At 42.7% G+C, this 20127-nt stretch overlaps 1 protein-coding gene across 1 annotated transcript in view; it reads right to left on the reverse strand.

Moving 5' to 3' along the window:
• Positions 1 to 18206: 18206 nt before the first annotated feature.
• Positions 18207 to 20127, reverse strand: part of LOC132407122 (programmed cell death 1 ligand 1-like) — a 60134-nt gene continuing 58213 nt past the window's right edge. The window contains exon 7 of the mRNA XM_059993417.1: positions 18207 to 18314. Coding sequence (XP_059849400.1) covers positions 18207 to 18314 — 108 coding nt within the window. The remainder of the gene's footprint in view (positions 18315 to 20127) is intronic.

Raw genomic sequence — 20127 nt, forward strand, 5'->3', positions numbered from 1 at the left:
TTCTGGTCACTGAATTTGGAGTATTGTGCACAGTTCTGGTCACCGAATTATAGGAAAGATGTCTACAAAATAGAGTGAGTGCAAAGGAGAATCACTAGAATGTTCCCTGGGTTTCAACACCTAAGTTACTGACAAAGGTTAAAAAAGTTAGGTCTTTAATCTTTGGAGCGTAGAAAGCTGACGGGGAACTTGAAAGAGGTATTTAAAATTATGAGTGGGATAGATATAGTTGACGTTTTTCCATTACGAGTAGGGGAGATACAAACAAGAGGAGTTGAGAGTTAAGGGGCAAAAGTTGAGGGGTAACAGTAGGGAATACTTCTTTACTCAGAGTGTGGTAGCTGTGTGGAACGAGCTTCCAGTAGAAGTGGTAGAGGCTGGTTCGATGTTGTCATTTTAACAAAATGGATAGGTAGATGGACAGGAAAGGAAAGGAGGGTTATGGGCTGAGTGCAGGTCGGTGGGACTAGGTGAGAATAAGTGTTAGGCACGGATTAGAAGTGCCGAGATGGCCAGTTTCGTGCTGTAATTGTTATATGGTGATACGGTTGAAGAAGAGGAAATGCCGCAGCTTTTCTAAAGCATCAAGTTGGATAAGGTTCCATGACCGGACGACACAGGTTCCAGAGGATTAAGCGATTGAAGATGTTTCCCCCTTATTCAATAAATACCGTCCAGATAGCCCAGAAAATTATAGACCATTGAGTCTTACTTGTAGGTTGGTAAGTTGATGTAAATGACCCTGAGAAGGCGAATTTTTGACAATTTGGAGAGGCATCGTATGTTTTGGATTAGTCAGCATAGCTTTGTCAAAGCAGGTCGTGCTTTATGAGCCCACTTGATATTTTTCAGGACGTGACTAAACACATTGATGAAGGTAGAGCAGTAGATGTACTGTATATGGATATCAGCAAGGCATTTTTTTAGGGTATCCCATGCAAGGCTTATTGAGAAAGTAAATAGGCACAGGAACCAAGGGGCCATTGCTTTGTGTATCCAGAATTAGCTTGCGCACAGAAGGCAAACTGTGGTTGTAGACGGATCATATTCTGCATGGAGTTCGGTTACTAGTGGTGTGCCTCAGGGATCTGTTCTGGGACCATTTCTCTTCGGGATTCTTATAATTGACCTGGATGTGGAAGTGGAGGGATGGGTTAATACATTTGCTGATAACAAAAAGTTTTGGGGTGCTGTGGATAGTAGGCAGAGCAATCAGAGGTTACAGCGGGCCATCGGTAGGATGCACTACAGGTCTGAGAAGTTGCAGATGGAGTTCAGCACAGATAAGTGTGAGTTGGTTCGTTTTGTAGCTCGAACATGGTAGCAGAATATACTATAAATCTTAAGACTCTTGGAAGTGTGGAGGATCAAAGGGATCTTGGGATCCAAGTCTATTGGACACTGATAGCTGTTGATGATCTGCATCATCAACCATGGGATTGAGCTGAAGAGCAGAGAGCTACTGTTACAACTGAATAGGATCCTGGTCAGACCCCCTTGTAGTACAGTGTTCAGTTCTGGTCACCTAACTACAGAATGTAGAAACGATAGAAAAGATACAGAGGAGATTTACAAGGATGTTGCCTGAATTGGAGAGCATGCCTTATGAGAATAGTTTGAGAGAACTCGGCATATTGTCCTTGGAGCGGCGGAGGATGACAGTTAAACTGATAGAGGTGTATAAGATGATGAGAGGTATTCTTCATGTGGAAAGTCAGAGGATTTTCCCAGTGTTCTAATGGCTAACACGAGCGGGCACAGTTTTACGGTGCTTGGCAGTAGATACAGAGGAGATGTCAGGGTTCAGTTTTTTTTTACACAGAGTGGTGAGTGCGTGGAATAGGCTGCTGGCGATGGTGTTGGAGTCCGATACAATAGGGCCCTTTAACAGTCGCGGTTGACAGCTGAATACAAGGAGCTCAGAAAAATAGACGACTCTCGGTAACCTTAGGTAATTTCTATAGTACGTTCATGCTTGGCACAGCATTGTGGGTTGAAGGGCCTGTATTGTGCTGTAGATTTTCTATGTTTTTAACGTTGCATTCCTCCTGTTCGATTTTTACAATATTTTATCAGAATGGTGTATCGGTACCAGCCAACTTGCCAGGTCATTAGTAGAAAACTGTTATTACTGAAACAGATGGACTCCTAGGTTACACTAAACGAAATCTGGAGGGAAACAAGGTTTTCTTAAATTTATTTATGGATGACAGCTAGGAGCTGTTAAATCAATTGTAGTGGTGCTTGATAGTGTTTTACATCAACCGAGGGAGCCACTTATACGTTACATTATTTTATTGGTTGAATGAAAAACTCAGCCGCTGCCTGAATTAGATTTACATAGAAACATAGAAAACCTAGAACACAATAAATGCCCTTCGGCCCACAATGACGGCCCGAACAAGTACTTCCTTTAGAAATCAACTGGGATTACCCACAGCCCTCCATTTTTCTAAGCACCATGTATCTATCCAGGAGTCTCTTAAAAGTCCGTGTTTCATCCGCCCCCACATCTGTCTTCGCAGCCTATTCCACGCACTCACCACTCTGTGTACAAAGCTGATTCCTGACATCTCCTCTGTAGCATCTTACAAGCAGCATAAAACTGTGCACTCATTATCTGGACCTCTGAATATCCACACGATGATTGCCTATTATCATCTTATACAGCTCTGTGAGGTTACTCCTTCATTCTCTTCCGCACCGAGGAGAAAAGGCCGAGTTCACTCAACCTATTCTCAAAAGGCATGCTCCGCAATCCAGGCAACATCCTTGTAAATCTCCTCTGCACTAATTCTATAGTTTCCACATCCTTCCTGTAGTGAGGTAACCAAAACTGAGCACACTGCTCCAAGTGGGGTCTGACCAGGCTCCAATATATCTGCATTATTATCTCTGGACTCTTAAACTCAAAAGCATGTTTAATGACGGCAAATGCACCTTCTGACTTCATAACCATACAGTCAGCAAGCGCAGTTGAAAAGATAAAAGTTTTAAGATCTTCTTTACGTGTCTCGTATGCATCGAAATATCTGGGAAAAAGAAGTGTCAAAATCAAATCACCGAGAATATGCTGGCAAACAGCAAGTGTTGATGCACATCTGCTGGCATGATAGCATGCACTCAAGTCATCAACCTTAACTGTAGGTCTCTGGAGTGTGGGTGGACACTGGAGAACCCTGATGAAACCTAGGAGTCGACGGGGAGAACATACAAACACCTTAGAGACATGGTCGGGAAACGAAACCACTTCTTACTGCTGGAGCTTTAAAGTATTCTGGTAATCGCTAAGCTAATTTGTTGCCCCAAAAGAAACTTTGAAGGAAGAAATAAGGGGAATCCAGCTCAACTATCGCTTCAGAATATATTGAACCTGGGAATCGTGAGCAGATGAAGTAAGTTGAGAGGTAGCACCAATGATTGAGGACTTCCTCTGAGGCAGGCAGAATCAGCACCGTGTTAGATGAGAGAGATGGTCAGTACTGATCCAGCTGCATATACTTATATGGCTCTATACAATTTCCTGTACTAATTAATTAGGTTTATTTACAAAATATACAGTGAGTCGTGGCAAGAATCAATTTCACTCAACGATTAATTTGCAATCGGAGCTAGGAAGCAAGGTGCAATGTTAGCCTTAGTCTTTTTAATAGCTCCAAGATGTGCATACACCATTGCAAACGAGACCGAAGGTTTCGAACAGCGTAGAAAGTACAGCATATTCCATAAACAGAAGACCACAATGCGACGAAGTAGGTGATTGTGATGGGTGCCCCATTTTTAATTGCAAATGGAAAGGAATGAGAACAAAGAACTTACAAGTGGTGCCGAAGGGTCATTCAGTGGTTGGGGCGGCTGGTAGTTAACAGGGAGGACTGCCAGAAGATTAACAGAGAGAAGCTGGAGAGGAACAGCATCGATGGTGGCAAATATATAAGGCTGAAAAGGTAAAAGAACAATCTGCCCGGAGCAGCAGCCGAACATATATTGCCTCCCAGGTAGCATATAACTATGCGTTGTTCCTTCACCAATAGAAAAGAATATCACGATCCAAGAACAAACTCTAGGTCGCAAATTCACAATAGCAATTAATATAATATTTATCCAGTCCCCAAGCACGCCAATGTAACATAATTAGACGATTCGCAAAGAGAATCTGAATTGCATTTTTTCACCTGGTCTCATAGAACCGCACTTCTTCATCAATATGGAATAATCATTTCGGATTTGTATGTTCTTTACAAACGGCCGCCAAGCACTGTGAGATGAACAGTCAACCGATTGGAACCTACGTGTGAAGGAGGGAAAAAGAAACGATGTGGTTCTGTAAAGAAAACAGTGTCTGTCGTGCAATGTAAATGATAGAAACGCACATAATTCACAGCCACCAATATTGAGTTGCGATTCACTTTAAGAGTCAAGTCGGTGACAACGAAATTAAATGAAATTGTTTGTACCGCTCATTGTATTCAACGTCTGACGTCAATAAATCAGTTATTACAGGTTTTCTCAAATTTAAATTGCCTCCGCCATTTTTATTTGAGAAAATCTACATAGGCGACTCGGATGCTCTGGGACGATTCCTGGCTTATTGACCATGTCAGCTAATGCAGTCGCTTTGAAACTGCTGAATCTCTGGCAAAATGTCATTGCTTGGTTTGTACAAATCGAGGCACAATTCGCACTGCGAGAAATATTCACCGACGGCAACAAGTTCTACTATGCGTTTGCGTTACTCAGCAGCATCACGGCTGCGAGAGGGGATCTAACCAAACACCTTTCTGAACACGATAAGCACCGATCGCGGAAAACTCAGCCTTTACAGACTTCTGTACCAACTGAATCTGGGCGCGCCAAACAATTGCTCTCCATGGCCGTCCGCTGGGATGCTAAGCCGTTTGAATTCCAGGAACACTTGCTGTCTCTCCTAGGAAATCAGTAACATTGTTTCATGTTTAAAGAATTCTTCAGGCAGCAGGTTCCTGATCATGTTCGAATATCAGTGGCTGATACACCCGGTAAGGACCATAGGGAGCTTGGTAAATGGCTGGGAGTCTACGCTCAATCTTCCTCCTTTCCCTACCTTAATAACCCGGCCTGCAAGGCCTCCAACAAATGAAGGGCCGAAGCTGTGAAACAGATAATGCCAGTTCTGTGTTCTTACCTCGTTCGCTTAGGGAAGGGCAATAGAAAGGGCCTACAGCTTTCAACTTCAACTGTGGCAACGCATCTGGACATCAGCGGTCTGTAAACACCGCGGGCTCCATCACCCTGGAAAGTCCACTGTTCGTTACGGACATCCTTTCGGGCGACGCTACCTGTGTGACACGGCTGCTCAAATAAGTGTGCTGGCAACATCGCCTATAGATGAGAAGGCAAAAAGCGACGCTGAAGGCCGCCAAGTGGACGAGGTTACACATGGGACTTCGTCACTGCTAAAGTGGATATACCTCTGCTCCGTGCAGATTTCCTGTATTTCCAGGGACTGATCATCGATCATAAAACTGCCGGCTTGGGACTTGGGATCGTGAACTTGCTCTCTCAGTAAGTTCCCCATAAATATTCTGTCCTGTACATGGACAACCGCAAGTGAGCTAATTGGGCTACTGATTCAACTGCGAATTTCCAAACCTGACCAAACTCACAAGCTCCATTATCTCCACAACCTCGATCCATGACTTAGCCAGTGACCGCTGCGCATGCGCATGGATGTCAGCGAGTTAAATTGGTTGCCGACCGCAAATCATATGCTACCGGGATGCGAGGAAACGAGATGATTTGGCGATATGAAACGTTATGAGCCAGCTGCACCTTTCCTCATTCCCTGTCACGCCCACCGTTAAACGTGAACGCACGTGAAGGCATTACCCGCGCGAGGACATCAGTCGCCTAAACGCAGTAATACCTTCGCGCCAGCGATCACTGGTTTGCCTCGGGTAACCGGCCGGCGAGAAGTGCCATTGCTGCTGCCCTGGAGCGCGGACAGGCGCGCGCCGCCTCTAAACCTATTTAGCACACCGACTGTTCGTGGGGAACCCGGTGCTAAAATATTTGCAGAGGACCTAATTCGGGCTTAGGGTTTCATAAGTAGCAGAGCAGCTACCTCGCTGCGATCCACTGAATGTCATCCCTCCAGGCAACTTTTTGTCGGCCGATAGATCCTACCTACCGACAAGGGGGGTGCACTCCTCGCTCGGTCAGTCACCCTCTCCGGACTGCGACCGCCGCGGCCCCGGTACCCCGGCCCTTCCCTTGTCCTCTCACTGGTGTGTTGCAATGGTTCTATATGTTCATACGAGGAAAATATCCGCTGTGTGTTTAATATCGAAGCGTTACTTAAAATGTTATGATGCTAGTGTCTTATAAGTGAGTTATGTTTGGCTTAACGCTATATTCATGTGTGTTTACTATTAAATTCGTTAAATAAACCCTTTCAGAAACGAAATTGAGAGGATTAGCCACTTATAAGTGACTTATAGTTCACTTACCACCTATATTCCGGTCGTGATTAACAACCCTCCCGCTCCCGTCGCTCCCGGCCAGCGGAGCAAAATAAAAGTTGGTGACCCATGAGTTAAACAGGCGGGAAGAATTTTTAAAAGAAGACAGCTTTATACAGCGGCTGTGAAAGTGGGAGGGCTTTAGTTCAACGGGTGTTCTGATGCGGTTCGATGAAATTCGTCTGGTCCGGGCAGTTGAGGAGGTGATAGTGAGGAGCTATAGCCAAGTACATACACCGGAGGACATATAAGTGGGTGACAGTCAGGAGCGGGAAGGGCAGGTGTCAGAGGCTAGAGGCTGAGTCACATCCTGAGGCTATGCTCCCAAGCAATAAGTACTCCCGTTTCAGTGCTGTTGGAGGGAACGACGTAACTGGGGGAAGTTACAGCGGCCGCACCTCTGGCACACAATCAGGCCCTGTTGCCCAGAAGGGTAGGGAAAGGAAGAGGATGAAATAGTTATGGGTGGAAGGTCAACTGGCGATTCTGTAGATCCAGGAATGAAACATGGATGGCAGTTTGCCTCCCAGGACCCGGGATGTTTCTGACCGCGTCCATAATATCCTGAAGTTGGAAGGTGAACAGCCAGAGGTCATGGTACATATTGGTACTAACGACATAGGTAGGAAAATGGAGGCGATTCGGACTACTGAGAGTTAGGAAGGAAGTTGAGAAGCAGCAACTCAAATGCAGTAACCTCGGGAGTGTTGTCTGTGCCATGTGACAGTGATTATAAAAATAGAATGAGGTGCAGGATAAAAGCGTGGCTGAGGTTTTGTAGCAGGGGGCAGGAATTCAAATTTCTGTATCATTGGGACTTCATTTTTGGCAGCAGTGACCTGTACAAAAGGGATAATTTGCCCTTGATTCCGAGGCGTGCAATATCCTGGCAAGGTGGTTTGATAGGGTTATTGGAGAGAGTTTAAACTAGGATTGCTGGGGGATGGGAACCGAGCTGAAGAGACAGAAGAACGGGGCGTTGACTCACAAATCGATAAAAAAAAAGATGTAGAATATATGAGAGGAAGTACAGGCAGGTTATACAGCAAGGATACCCTCATACTGAAAGTTCGAGATGCGTCGATTTTAATGCAAGGAGTATCATGAATAACGTGAATGAGCTTCGAGCGTGGAACAGTAACTGGAGCTATGGATGTTTTGTCCATTCCAGGGAGTTGGGTAGTTCAGGGGCAGGAATGGCTACTTTGAGTGCCAGGCTTTAGAATTTTCAGAAAGGACAAGGATGGAGGCAAAAGAAGTGGAGGCGTGGCACTGCTGATTGGAGATATTTTCATGGCTGCAAAAAAAGGAGGAGGTCATGGAGGGATTGTCTACTGAGTCTCTGTTGGTGTAAGTTAGAAACACAAAGGCGTCAATAAAACGTGTGTTTTTTTTTTAAAGACCACCCAATATTAACAGGGAGATCGAGGAGCAAATAGGGACAGAGATTCTGGAAAGGTGTAATAATAACAGAGTTCCCGTGCTGGGACATATTAATTTCCCCAATATTGATTAGCATCTCCCTCGACCAAAAGGTTTAGATGGGGTGGAGTTTGTCAGGTGAGTTCAGGAAGGTTTGCTGACACAATATGTAGCTAAGCCCACAGGAAGTGAGGTTGCACTTGATCTGGTATTGGGAAATGAACTGGGTTAGCTGTCAGGTCTCTTAGTGGGAGAACATTTTGGAGATAGTGATCATAATTCCATCTCCTTTACCATAGTATTGGAGAGGAATAAGATCAGAGAAGTTAGGAAACTGCTTAATCAGAGTAAGGGGAAATTTGAAGCTCTCAGGCAGAAACTTGGAAGCATAAACTGGGAACAGATTTTCTCAGTGAAATATACAGCAGAATTATGGTAAATCTTCAGGGATATTTCCGTAGGGTTCTCAGTCGATACGTTTCAATGAGTCGTGGAAAGAATGGTAGGGTACAGGAACTACAGTGTACAAAGTGTGTTGAAAATCTTGTCAAGAAATAAAAAGAAACTTAAGAAAAGTGAAAAAAAACTAGTTAATGACAGAAATCCAGAAAATTATAAGGCGAGCAGGAAGAAGCTGAAAATGAAATTAGAAGAGGCAGCAGGGGCCATGATAAGGCCTTGGCTAGCCGGATTAATGAAAACCCCAAGGCATTCTACAAGTATGTGAACAGCAAGAGGACAAGATGTGAGAGAATAGGACCAATCAAGTTTGACAACAGAAAAGTGTGTACGAAACTGGAGGAGGTAGTAATGGTACTTAATGAAAATTTTACTTCAATATTCATTATGGAAAAGGAATTTGGCGATGACAGAGATGACGTACAGTGGATTGAAAAGCTTACGGATTGAAATGTCAGGAAAGAGGATGTCCTGGAGGTTTTGGAAAGCATCGTTGCATATGTCACCAGGACCAGACGACATATTCACCAAGCTTCTGTGGGAGGCGAGGGAGGACATTGCTGAGCCTCTAGCAATAATCTTTGCATCATCAATAGGGGCGGGAGAGGTTCCGGGGATTGAAGGGCTGCAGGTGTTGTTCTCTTATTCAAGAAAGGGGGAAGAGCTAGCCCAGGAAGATATAGACCACTGACTCTTACTTAAAAGTGGTTGGTATGTTGACGGAGAAGATCCTGAGAGGCAGGATTTATGAACATTTCGTGGGGTATAATATAATGAGGAATAGTCAGCCTGGCTTTGTCAAAGGCAAGTCGCGCCTTACGAGCCTGATTGATTTATTTCAGGATGTGACTGAACTCATAGATGATGGTAGAGCCGTAAATGTAGTGTACATGGATTTCAGCAATGCATTTGACAAGCTACCACATGCAAGGCTTACTTAGAATGTAAGGAGGAATGGAATCCAAAGACACTTTGCTTTGTGGATCCAGAATTTGCTTGCTTAACGAAACCAAGAGTAGTAGTTGTATACGGGTCATATTCTGTACGGAGTTTGGTGATCAGTGGTGTGCCTCTGGGACCCCTTCTCTTCGTGATTTTTCTAAATGACCTGGATGAAGAAGTTGAGGGATGTGTTAGTAAATTTGCTGATGACACAAATGGTTGGGGGTGTTGTGGATAGCTTGCAGGGCAGTAAGATGTCACAGCGAGACATTGATACGATGCAAAACTGGGCTGAGAAGTGGCCGAACAATTTCAAGCCAGGTAAGTGTCAGGTGGTTCAATTTCGTAAGTCAAATATGATAGAAGTATATAGCATTAATAGTAGGACTCCTGGCAGAGTGAAGGATCAGAGGGAACTTCGGGCCCGTGTCCATCAGACACTCAAAACTGCAGCGCAGGTTGACTGTGTAGTTAAGAACACATACGGTGCATTGGCCGTCATTAATCATGGGATTGATATCAAGAGCAGAGAGCAAACGTTACACTTAAATAGGACCCGCGTCAGACCCCACTTGGAGTACTGTGTTCAGATCTGGTCACTTCATTGCAGGAAGGATGTGGAAACTATAGGAAAGTTGCAGAGGAGATTTACAAGGAAAGTGCCTGGATTGGGGAGTATGGCTTATGAGAAAAGGTTGAGTGAACTCAGCTTTTTCTCCTTGGGGGGATGGAGGATGAGAGGGGACCTGATAGTCCATAAAATGATGAGAGGCGATGATCTTGTGTGTTGTCGTCAGAGGATTTGTACCAAATCCAAAGATGATTTGTACCAGGGATGAAATGGCTAACAAGGGACGGCAAAATTTTAAGGTGCTTGGTGGTAGTTGCGTGAGTGATGTCAGGGGTAAGTTTCTTTTACAAAGAGAGTGGTGAGTGCGTGGAATGGACTGCTGGCGACGATGTTGGAGGCGAATACTATAGGGTCTTCTAAGAGGCTCCTAGATAAGTACATAGAACTTTGACAAATGGAGGGCTATGGGTAATACTAAGTAATTTTTAAAGTATGTACACTTTCGACACAACATTGTGATCCGAAGGGCCTGTATTGTTCTGTACGTTTTCGATGTTTCTATGCTTCTATTACAGTCATAATACATGGGGTCAAGCAGCGCATTTCCACAACTCACCCCCCACCCCCAACCCACTCCTGCGCGCGTCGGCTTGACCCAGAAAAGCTGCTTTGCAACCGCGAAAGCCGAGTGTACCGACATGGAAAGAGTTGGCATTGTACACCAGTCGAATATCCCTTGGACGTTTCCCCCCCATGTGGTCCGCACGTCTAATGCTGTTTGCCACCCATCTGGCGATTTCCAACACCTTAGTGAGTGAGGTGACCGCGGCACATCGTTATCCGATCCCAGAAACGCAAGACATTCCGGCACGTTTAGCCGAAAGTTTTTTTTTGCCAAAGTTGCCTTAGTTCGGGTCTAATATCACGTGCTTGCATGATGTGAGGACATTTCCAAAACGGCCGTGTTAACGACGTTTACACTCAGAGTTTCTGAATATGCAATTAAGGCTGAAAAATGCGGTACAGACTTCCAGCGGTTGCTGGACATTGTACTAAAAGTCGCAGACTTGGTGTTTGTTATCTGTATGACATGCCAGAGCATCCAAATCCGAAAATACATCTCATCTCCGCATAGGCTTAGAATGTTATTACCAACAAGGGGTTGATTATGAACCGTAATAAATGACGGTTTGGGTTGTCAACCATGGCGCTTCTAGGCTATTGCACCTCTCCAAAAGGTGCGAAACCCCTCCCATCGAAAGTAGCCTCTTTTATGTATTTTCGACGGCCCTATCCTACCATAGACCACAGGAGGATATTGCAGTGGTGAATTTCTATCACCGCTTCTGTCTGCGAACTGCTGAACTGCTGCCTGCCCCGTAAAGGCAACACGCTAATCATGTGCTTAGCTGGTCAGCCTACATGGCCAGGGCATTTTGCAGCACCAAATACTCTCTTCTATGCGCCCCACATGGCGCACCTGCTCCACAACGCACCTACAGCCACTACTCCTGAGGCTTCAGACATGCTGTGGCCGCTATGCACCAACAGCTGGTCGGAGGAGTGTGGCAATCGCTCGCTTTCTTTCACCGGCTACGCCGTCGCCCCGAAATGCTGTACAACACATCGGACCGTGAGTCTTTCGGTCTCCACCTGTGTTGAATTCTGTATGTTGTGTGTGTGTCCCGAATGGCTGTATCTATTCAGTAAGTTGTTCTTGCTTGTTTATTCCAGGTAGTTATTATGGATTGCCCTGTCTATAGTAATAGATTGGTCATAATATAATTTGTGGAATTCTGACTCTAATACTGGAGAAGGCTTGTATTTATAGTAAGGTATGATGTCCTTTATGAGTTTGAATTTTAAAACAAGATTTTTGGGAATGATGTTTGCAACTTGATTCTGCTTGAGAAAGTAATCAGACTGACTTCAACTGCTGCAAGATTATGTACACCCTATCCTCGTTATTTGCGTCATCATACTATGCGGATCCACACAGTTATCCGATGAACCTAATAACAAAGTCTCCTTATATGCGTCCAAAACTCACAGTTTTGCGAGGAGCACCGGTTTCCCGCCAATTAGTCAGGTGCGCGCGCCTCACAATCTCACTCCCACCGGTCTCGCATTGTTTTTTGCAAGGCGTGGGTATGCGATCTTGCGCTCTCAATCTTTTGTTGGTTTTACCTACGGTGCAATGATTTCGTGCTTGAAGTATTTAACTATGCCTCCTCAGCGTCCGATGACATGTCCTGGGGATCAGCCGAGCGGCAGAGAACCATTTTAAAGCTTGAAAAAGGTTGGAAAGTATAAACAGCGCGGCAACAGCTAAAGGTAGCACACTCTGGGACGCTATTACCGGGAACAGAATCTTGCCTTTAATGTTCTTTTGTTGCTTGACATTGCGCCAGTCAATACTAAACATTTGGACAGTATTCGTCCTAAAATAACATTGCGTTTCCTGCCGCCTAAAACAACATGGCTGATTCAGCCACTCGACCAAGGTGTGATCCATATTCAAGGCATATATTTTTTTTTACAGCGAACTATCTCTGACATGCTGCAATCAACGGACGATTTTGAAAATCTTGGGAGTTTACCAGCGGCGAGGGAAAGGTGGAAGTCAGAACATTTGCCACAAATGGCGATGGACATGGACCCAAGTTTAGTACGGAGTCAGCATTTCAGCCGTTTCCTGCCGTCAACACTTCTTCTCGACAAACAAATGTATGCAGAAAATCAAAATGCTGCTAAGCAAACAACACTCACCACTTTATTCAAACTGGTGTTATTTCCTGTTCTGTGAGTCTTCCTTCGCCTCTTGCTGTGCTTGATATGATCCCGACACCACAACAACCACTCATCTCTCGGAGAGAACACACTTGCCACAGTTGGTGGGTACTGTACACCCTAATGTGTTAACTTACAACTTACGCTGAATATTACCTTAACCTGATGAAATATACTACGAATGTTGCCATGTGGTACTGATTTTGTGTCGTATTGTTATGAAAATATGAATAAATTACAGATAAAACCCATTTAGGAAGCCCTCTGGAATGTATCCCTATTTTCTCCATTTAAATAATTATTCACATATTCCCCACATATAACGAGGATGGGGTGTAATGTGTTGGATTTTTTCTGGCTTCTCTTGCATTTTCTACTTTTATCGCCAACAATGTGTTGGTATTTTTGACATTTTTTCTGTATTAAACATCCAGTTCGTTGCCACAAGGACTCTGTTTCCAATTATAATGACGATGTTAATAATGATGATGATTATGATATTATTATTATTATTATTATTATTATTATTATTATTATTATTATTATTATTATTATTATTATTATTATTATTATTATTATTATTATTATTATTTTATTTTTTTTTACAATAATACTAATAATCAAACGCCTCCGGCAGCAGGAGGCTGAGTTTGCATAACCCCTTGAACAGTGATTCGTTCAGCCACATAGTCTTGGAAAACAGGTGAGGAGCTGAGCCTCGGTTTCAGGGAGAAGACATCCACCGGTGTAACATTAACTGCCCCCCACCCCACCTAATCCCACTCCAGGTCATAAAAAAATTGTAGACGCATCTGTACCCAGATTGGGCAATGCTCTGGTCAGCGTCTGTTCCCCATGTTAGTTGAGACTGAAGGTAAAATCTGGCTGTAGATTAAAAAAAAATCTATCCCCTTTCACTTTAGGAACAGAACGATGTGTACGGAACAGAGTGATACGGCCAATGGCTGGCAATCGGCAGGGTATGTCAGTAAGCTAGCCCCCAGTGGCGCAATGCAGAATAGGCGGACAGGTACCGGCAAACCCGAGAAAGATACTGCCAGTACTTAAATAGCCCAACGACACTACAGGCTGCGACTTCTGCAAGCTTTGCTCAAGTGAGCGGTCCACTTTTAAGTGAGACCATTCATGATGCTCCCACCTAAATATTTTTCCATATTCCCCCACCTTCTTTATATCAGGTGCCTATCCAAACGCTTTTTAAATGTCCCCATTGTACTTGCCGCTACCACCATGCCAGGCAGGGCATTCCAGGCATCCACGACTCTCTAAGTAAAAATGCTTCCGTCTCACTTCCCACTTAACCTACATCCTCACGCCTTCAGTTTCATTTCACGTTTCAAACTTGGGCAGCAAATACTCTGTATACTCTACACATGCCTCTGATATTCTTATAAATCTCTATCTGATATCCTCTCAGCCTCCGACACCCCAAAGGAAACTATCCAAGTTTATCCTGCCTCTCGTGATAGTATAGACGTTTCAATTGTATTTTTGTTATTCTTGGCGAGAAAACAGGGAGCAGTGTTGGATTTAGTCCGGTTGCAAAGTTAATGCTACGTTTGATACCATTCGCAGAAGAGACAGGCAACTCTCAGGACGCTTGGCTCCATTGACTGAGAGAAATCTTGTTAACACTCCAAGTCGATAGATTTTCACTCCGCCATCGCAATGTTTCGCATTTTCCCCTCTTTTGGGAAGGTACCTGACCAGCAGAGGCTTCTTTATGTTTTCTCGTTAATTGCGGCTTACAAACTTCCGCAATACTCTTCTCCATTAATTGCTCTGCTTTCCAGTAACAGCCTAACTTGATATGCGATAAACACATGGAGGCATGAGCCTCCTACCCCTTTTGTTCGTCCTTAAATGCACCATGAAACTATCTTGGCTAAAAGACAACTCTAGACGTTATCTCATCATGTAGTATTCGCCCTGTTCCTTACCCCGTTAACACTGCTTTTAATACAAGATGGATGAGTAAAGCAAAGTTGTAACACCTTCGGCGAAGCTGCCTGTCGCGAACACATTGTCAAATTAAACTAAATCTTTGCGAGCTGAGTATGTTCGATATCTCATAATTCACTGCATGTTCATGTGTCCATTCAAAAGCATCTTCTTCCGATTTAACCTTCTTTAATGGATAAGGATTTTTATTCAGTTCCTGCTAGTGATGCACGTCTAGTTCCCGGCACACCTGCGTTTTATGGAATTATTTTTAAACAACTGTGTAACTTGTTTCTGCTAGTCAGTAAAATGGAAAATTTATACCGTTTAAGTGAAAGGGCAGGACGTTCAACTAATCCTCAAATGTATTTTCTAACTAACTTTAGCCTGGAACACGCTTAATCCACCACATGACAATTTAGTTCTTATTGAACCGAAGCGGATATTATTTCATGTAATCTATGAATTCTGATATGACTTGCACCATTTAGAAAATTACAAGGCTGCAAGGAAGGAGCTTAAGAATAGAATTAGGAAAGCTAGAAGGAGCCATCAGAAGGCCTTGGCGAGCAGCGTTAAGGAAAATCCCAAGACATTCTACAAGCAAGTGAAGAGCAGGAGTTTGAGCCATGACAGAATCATGCATAGATCATTGATTTCTCAAAAATTCCGCTAATGCCTCACTCCCCTTCTAACCCCATTCCCTATCTATTTATTTATTGTGTGTGTGTGTGTGTGTGTGTGTGTGTGTGTGTGTGTGTGTGTGTGTGTGTGTGTGTGTGTGTGTGTGTGTGTGTGTGTTTATTTATTTATTTTTTTCCATTTTTCCTCTTTTCATTTTCTCTCTTCTCCTCTGTCCCTCCCACAATCACTGCTCACTCCTTGCATGCTCTCCATTTCCCTCTGGTGCTCCCTTCCTCAAATCTTCTCCCTAGGCCTCCCGTCTTCTGATCCATCCCCTGCTCCAGTTGTGTCTCCATTTTGCCAATCTACTTACTAGCTTTTAGCTCTCCTTCCCCCTCCTGTCTTCTCCTATCAATTCGAATCTCCCCGTCTGCCTCCCACTTTCAAATCTCTTACTATCTCTTCTTTCAGTTGGTCCTAACGAAGGGTTTCGGCCCGAAACGTCAACATTACTTCTTTCTGTAGATGTTGCCTGGCCTGTTCTGTCACACCAGCATTTTGTGTGTGTTGCTTGGTCTACTCTTGGTCTACTCTTGCCCTTCAGAGCAATGACAAATGGCTATTTGTGTTTTTAATGATTAGACGAAGAAATGAATAAGAAAGATAAAAGTGCAAAGATATGCCAACTATGAACAACATATAACTGTGCATCTTTACTTAAAAACAATATCTAAAGGTGGCAAAATCGACGAGATTTGAGATGCGAAGTGACCTAGTGAAGGAACTGAATGAATGATTTTCAAAGGGAAATCTATACCAGACAGCACATCCATCTGAAGAGGTCTGAGCGGCCACCTCTTGTTTCCAAGTGTGTATGTTTTATTATTTTCGCGATTTTTTTCTGGATTTTAGAAACGCTTTCAGGAACAGATTGTTGTTGGCTTTTTGTCAGGCAGAGGATTTATTTCACTGCCGATGTTGTCTGCACTCTCTCCACACGATCCTTAGTCCCACACCTTATCCACGAACCACGCTCGCCTGATGAGCAACAATAATATATTATTATAACAGGATGCTCAATCTGTCATGTCACACATGCATCTAACTGAACCGGAATTAATACGTCAATTTACTGACTACTGGCGAAATAAATGTTGGGCATATTTCAGACTTATTTTGCTCCATTGGGAAATTGGGCAGTTATTAGTCGCCTAGGAGCTTTGTACAAAGCACCATATTCTTCGAGACTACACATCTATACACGTGATCCCTAGATAATTCTACTTTGCATCGTCCACGATTTTCAATCAAATGTTATGATTAGCCCAAAATTGATTTCGTTTAACGTGACCATGTGCATATCTCCACTACTTCAATGTGTGCTGGGACAGCTACACAGGCTACAATGCATTTCTCTTTTATTTTCGGTGCCCTGGAATTTCTGTAACTACCATGTGATAGTGCAGTTCCATTTTGCAGCTAGTCTTGAGCAGCAAGCCGTGAACGTCATTGAAGTAGAAGAATACAGATTTTTTTAAAAATTGTACGACATTTACTGACCAATATTCAGGCACAGAGGTGTTATTGCAAGAATAGCTTGCGACTTGTTTTCACGTCTTCAAATCTATATATCCCTTGGTTGAAGTGAGCAAGAATAGCTGTTCAGTTGGCGGTTTTTAGCTTGCTAAGAAAGTTTTTCTCGCTTGTGGTGACGAATCTCTGATTTTTTTCATCTTTTGAGGACTGCGGAGGGAATATCTTGAGGGGGGTAGGTTTATTTCATGGAATGGCAGGGGACTGTTCAATGATATAGCAGACGAGAATATGGTTGAACATATCAGTCATTATCTTCTTGATTGATCGGACAGGAGAGGGATGCGGAATTGCTTCTTCACAATCTTATAATTAAATTTCTGAGTTTTTTTTTCCAGTGATAATCTCTTCAAATAAATCATAAGAACGTCGAAGACGAAAATAATCGCTGATCTTTTCGAGTTATACATGTGATATTGATTGACTTTCTTTGTCTGGATGCAAGAAATAAAGTGAAGCAATCCCTCGGGCATATACTCATTGATAGTCTATAGCTCAAAACTGCCGTTGGATTTTCGGCTTTACAATTTATTTGATGTATTTACATCTAGGTACAATGTATGTTCGTTTTAATATTTAGATACTGAAGTGTTCCTGAAATCGGGAAGCTGCACAACAGCGTAAGTAAGTTTGTCAGCTCCATTTCTTTTAGTCTGTGAAAAGATTTCAAAATTTGTGGTTAATCGAGAATCCTTTGAGTTGAACACATTGGATCAAGAAGTGCAAAACAAATTAGTGATGCACTCATAAGTTATCAATTTTAGATTTCTGCCGTTTTACACGAAGTTTATGACATTTAAAAAAAATCCCTTTTTTGATTGATATGGTATTACAAATCCAAGAGCCTGCGTTATCCCTCTGAACAACGAGTGATTCTTTCTTTAATTGAAATGAACTTCAACAAAGTCGAGTTTGGAGAGTAGGTCTTTGGAGCTGCAGGTATATACAAAATATTTCCCTCACTCAAAATACAAGTGCATTATTGTATTATATATGTCAGAATGCCGCAAACTGTTTAGTCTATAGATCTTACGCTGTTTCCCCAGTCACTCCTGCCAACAGAACTCCAAATGCACACAGACACTGTCATCAGTGGATACTCCACAACCTATAGAATGAAGGTTGGCAATTTGTTCATTCGTACCCTTGAGTTACTATTTTGTCACAGTTCGGTATTTCCATGACCTCCTCCACATTCCAAAGACGAACGGGTGAGTACATTAATTTATCACATGGGCATAACTGGGCGATACAAATTAGCAGGGCCGGACAGCACTTACAGTTTTATATATCAAAATCAAATTCGAATGTTATTCGCACAAACCTGTCTGCTTTACCTGAGATTAGATAATGCGCTGTTCTTGTTGTCGATATTTGCGAAATCCTTTGTTTTCCCTCATACTTCGTGAATCATAGGCAGTGGCGTGCTCAACCGCAACTTGTTCAGCCTGCTAGAAGAACACAGTTAACACCGATAACTGACACATAGGTCATAGTGACTATGAACATAAATCTAATTAGAAGTAAGGATTAAAAATTGTTGGAATGAAATTTTCTCTGCGCACAAAGATATTGCCCGTATATTATACCGGAGGGAGCATACCAAATTCATTTTAGGCTGGAAATCGCTACATTTACTATAGATTTCCAAACAACCAATTAAAAACTTCCTATCAATCCGCGGGTTTCTCAGTTGTCGCCATCTCTTTTGTTTCATCTCCTTTCTTATATCCCTTACGTACCTCTGAGGTTTGTGCATGGGCTTTATCCGATCCGTTTGTCTTACGCACCCCGTCAAATAATTTTAATGATCACCTTTCGTCCCCACGGTGCAATTAGAAACTGTGACCGTTAAAAGTCGCATTATTTAAGTTAAGAAGCTTGGAACAAATGACAAGACCTGATGTGCTTACGCAACTAAAGCAGCAAATATGGGAGAGGCATTTTGACCGCTGTTGAACTGATTGGTTTTGCTGGTGAATCAATTAAATTACGATAGAAATAAGTAGAGCAGTTGGACATGCTCGTTAAAATATATCGTTAAAATACCATTTGCCTGCTTGAAATAATGACATAGAATTTCAGAGCAATATAGCCACAGTAAAAAAAAAATGATCTTGAACGTTCCAGCTTCAACTTAGATATTCCTGTCATTTGCAGTCCTTCATTTCAGGAAGTGCTCCGAGCGCTGATGGGAGTGGTACCGATTTCTACTACAAGGAAGCCAGTATTATATATGACAACCTTGCTTTGCTGATGTTGAAAGTTGCTGCAGCAACTGTCGTTACGTAAAAGTAAAAATATCCGCTAAAATTGGAAAGGTGCTTAATGGAACACAGGAATACTTTTCCAGTTGTCGACCGATAAAGATTTAATATATGCCAGCTGTGAGATATTTAATGACATTGAATTGCTGGAAATCTGAAGTAAAACAGACAAATAAAACACAAGGCAGATCAGGAAACACGAAAGCAAAGATAAACAGTTAATCTTAAGGTTGCTGTCTGGGGACGGGTGTTGAATCTTAAGGGACAAATATTTCTTTACAAATATTTCTCCATCCAGAGGTTTTTGTTATCTGGTTTTTAATCCAAAATGGCAGATGACAACGCAATTGCATGTTTCCGTCATTTATTTCGAAATTTAGGATGATCATATTTCAGCGTAGCCTCATGGAGTACGGGCTTTCGTTTGGGTATCAATGTGCACCAGATACTAAAAGGTTTAATTGGAAACATATTCGATTCCATTTCAGGATATGCACTGCAGTGTGAATCTTTGTTGGGAATCGGGGTTTAAAACTGCATATGACTTTCCAAAAAAAGATTTCGATTCATTTTTAAACTTGCTTACTGTGCGTTAAAAGCAAATGTAACATATATTGCGAAATGATTCGTGCGTGTAATGTATTTTTTTATAGGCACTACACAGAGATTTTCGTAAACCGAAACTTGACATCTAAATATCTCCATCTTACATTTGCATTTAATTATTCGTCACACGAAGTACGATTAACAGCTTAACACTCCATTAATAAATATTAAAGTGCCCCTTAATACGACCGGCTATGAACTGATGTGGAATCCTCAAAGACTACGGAAAGCAGATTCTACAGGAATCTACAGATGTACAGGAAACACATTGGACATATACTTCAAAATAAAGAGTAACAACAGAGAATGGCTACACACTTCCCTACTGCGTTCCAAAATGTTATGGAACAAAATAAATTTATAATTTCTCGACTATGCATATACGTTGCTC

The sequence above is a fragment of the Hypanus sabinus genome, chromosome 17 (assembly GCF_030144855.1).
Source record: "Hypanus sabinus isolate sHypSab1 chromosome 17, sHypSab1.hap1, whole genome shotgun sequence".
Lineage (NCBI taxonomy): Eukaryota > Metazoa > Chordata > Chondrichthyes > Myliobatiformes > Dasyatidae > Hypanus > Hypanus sabinus.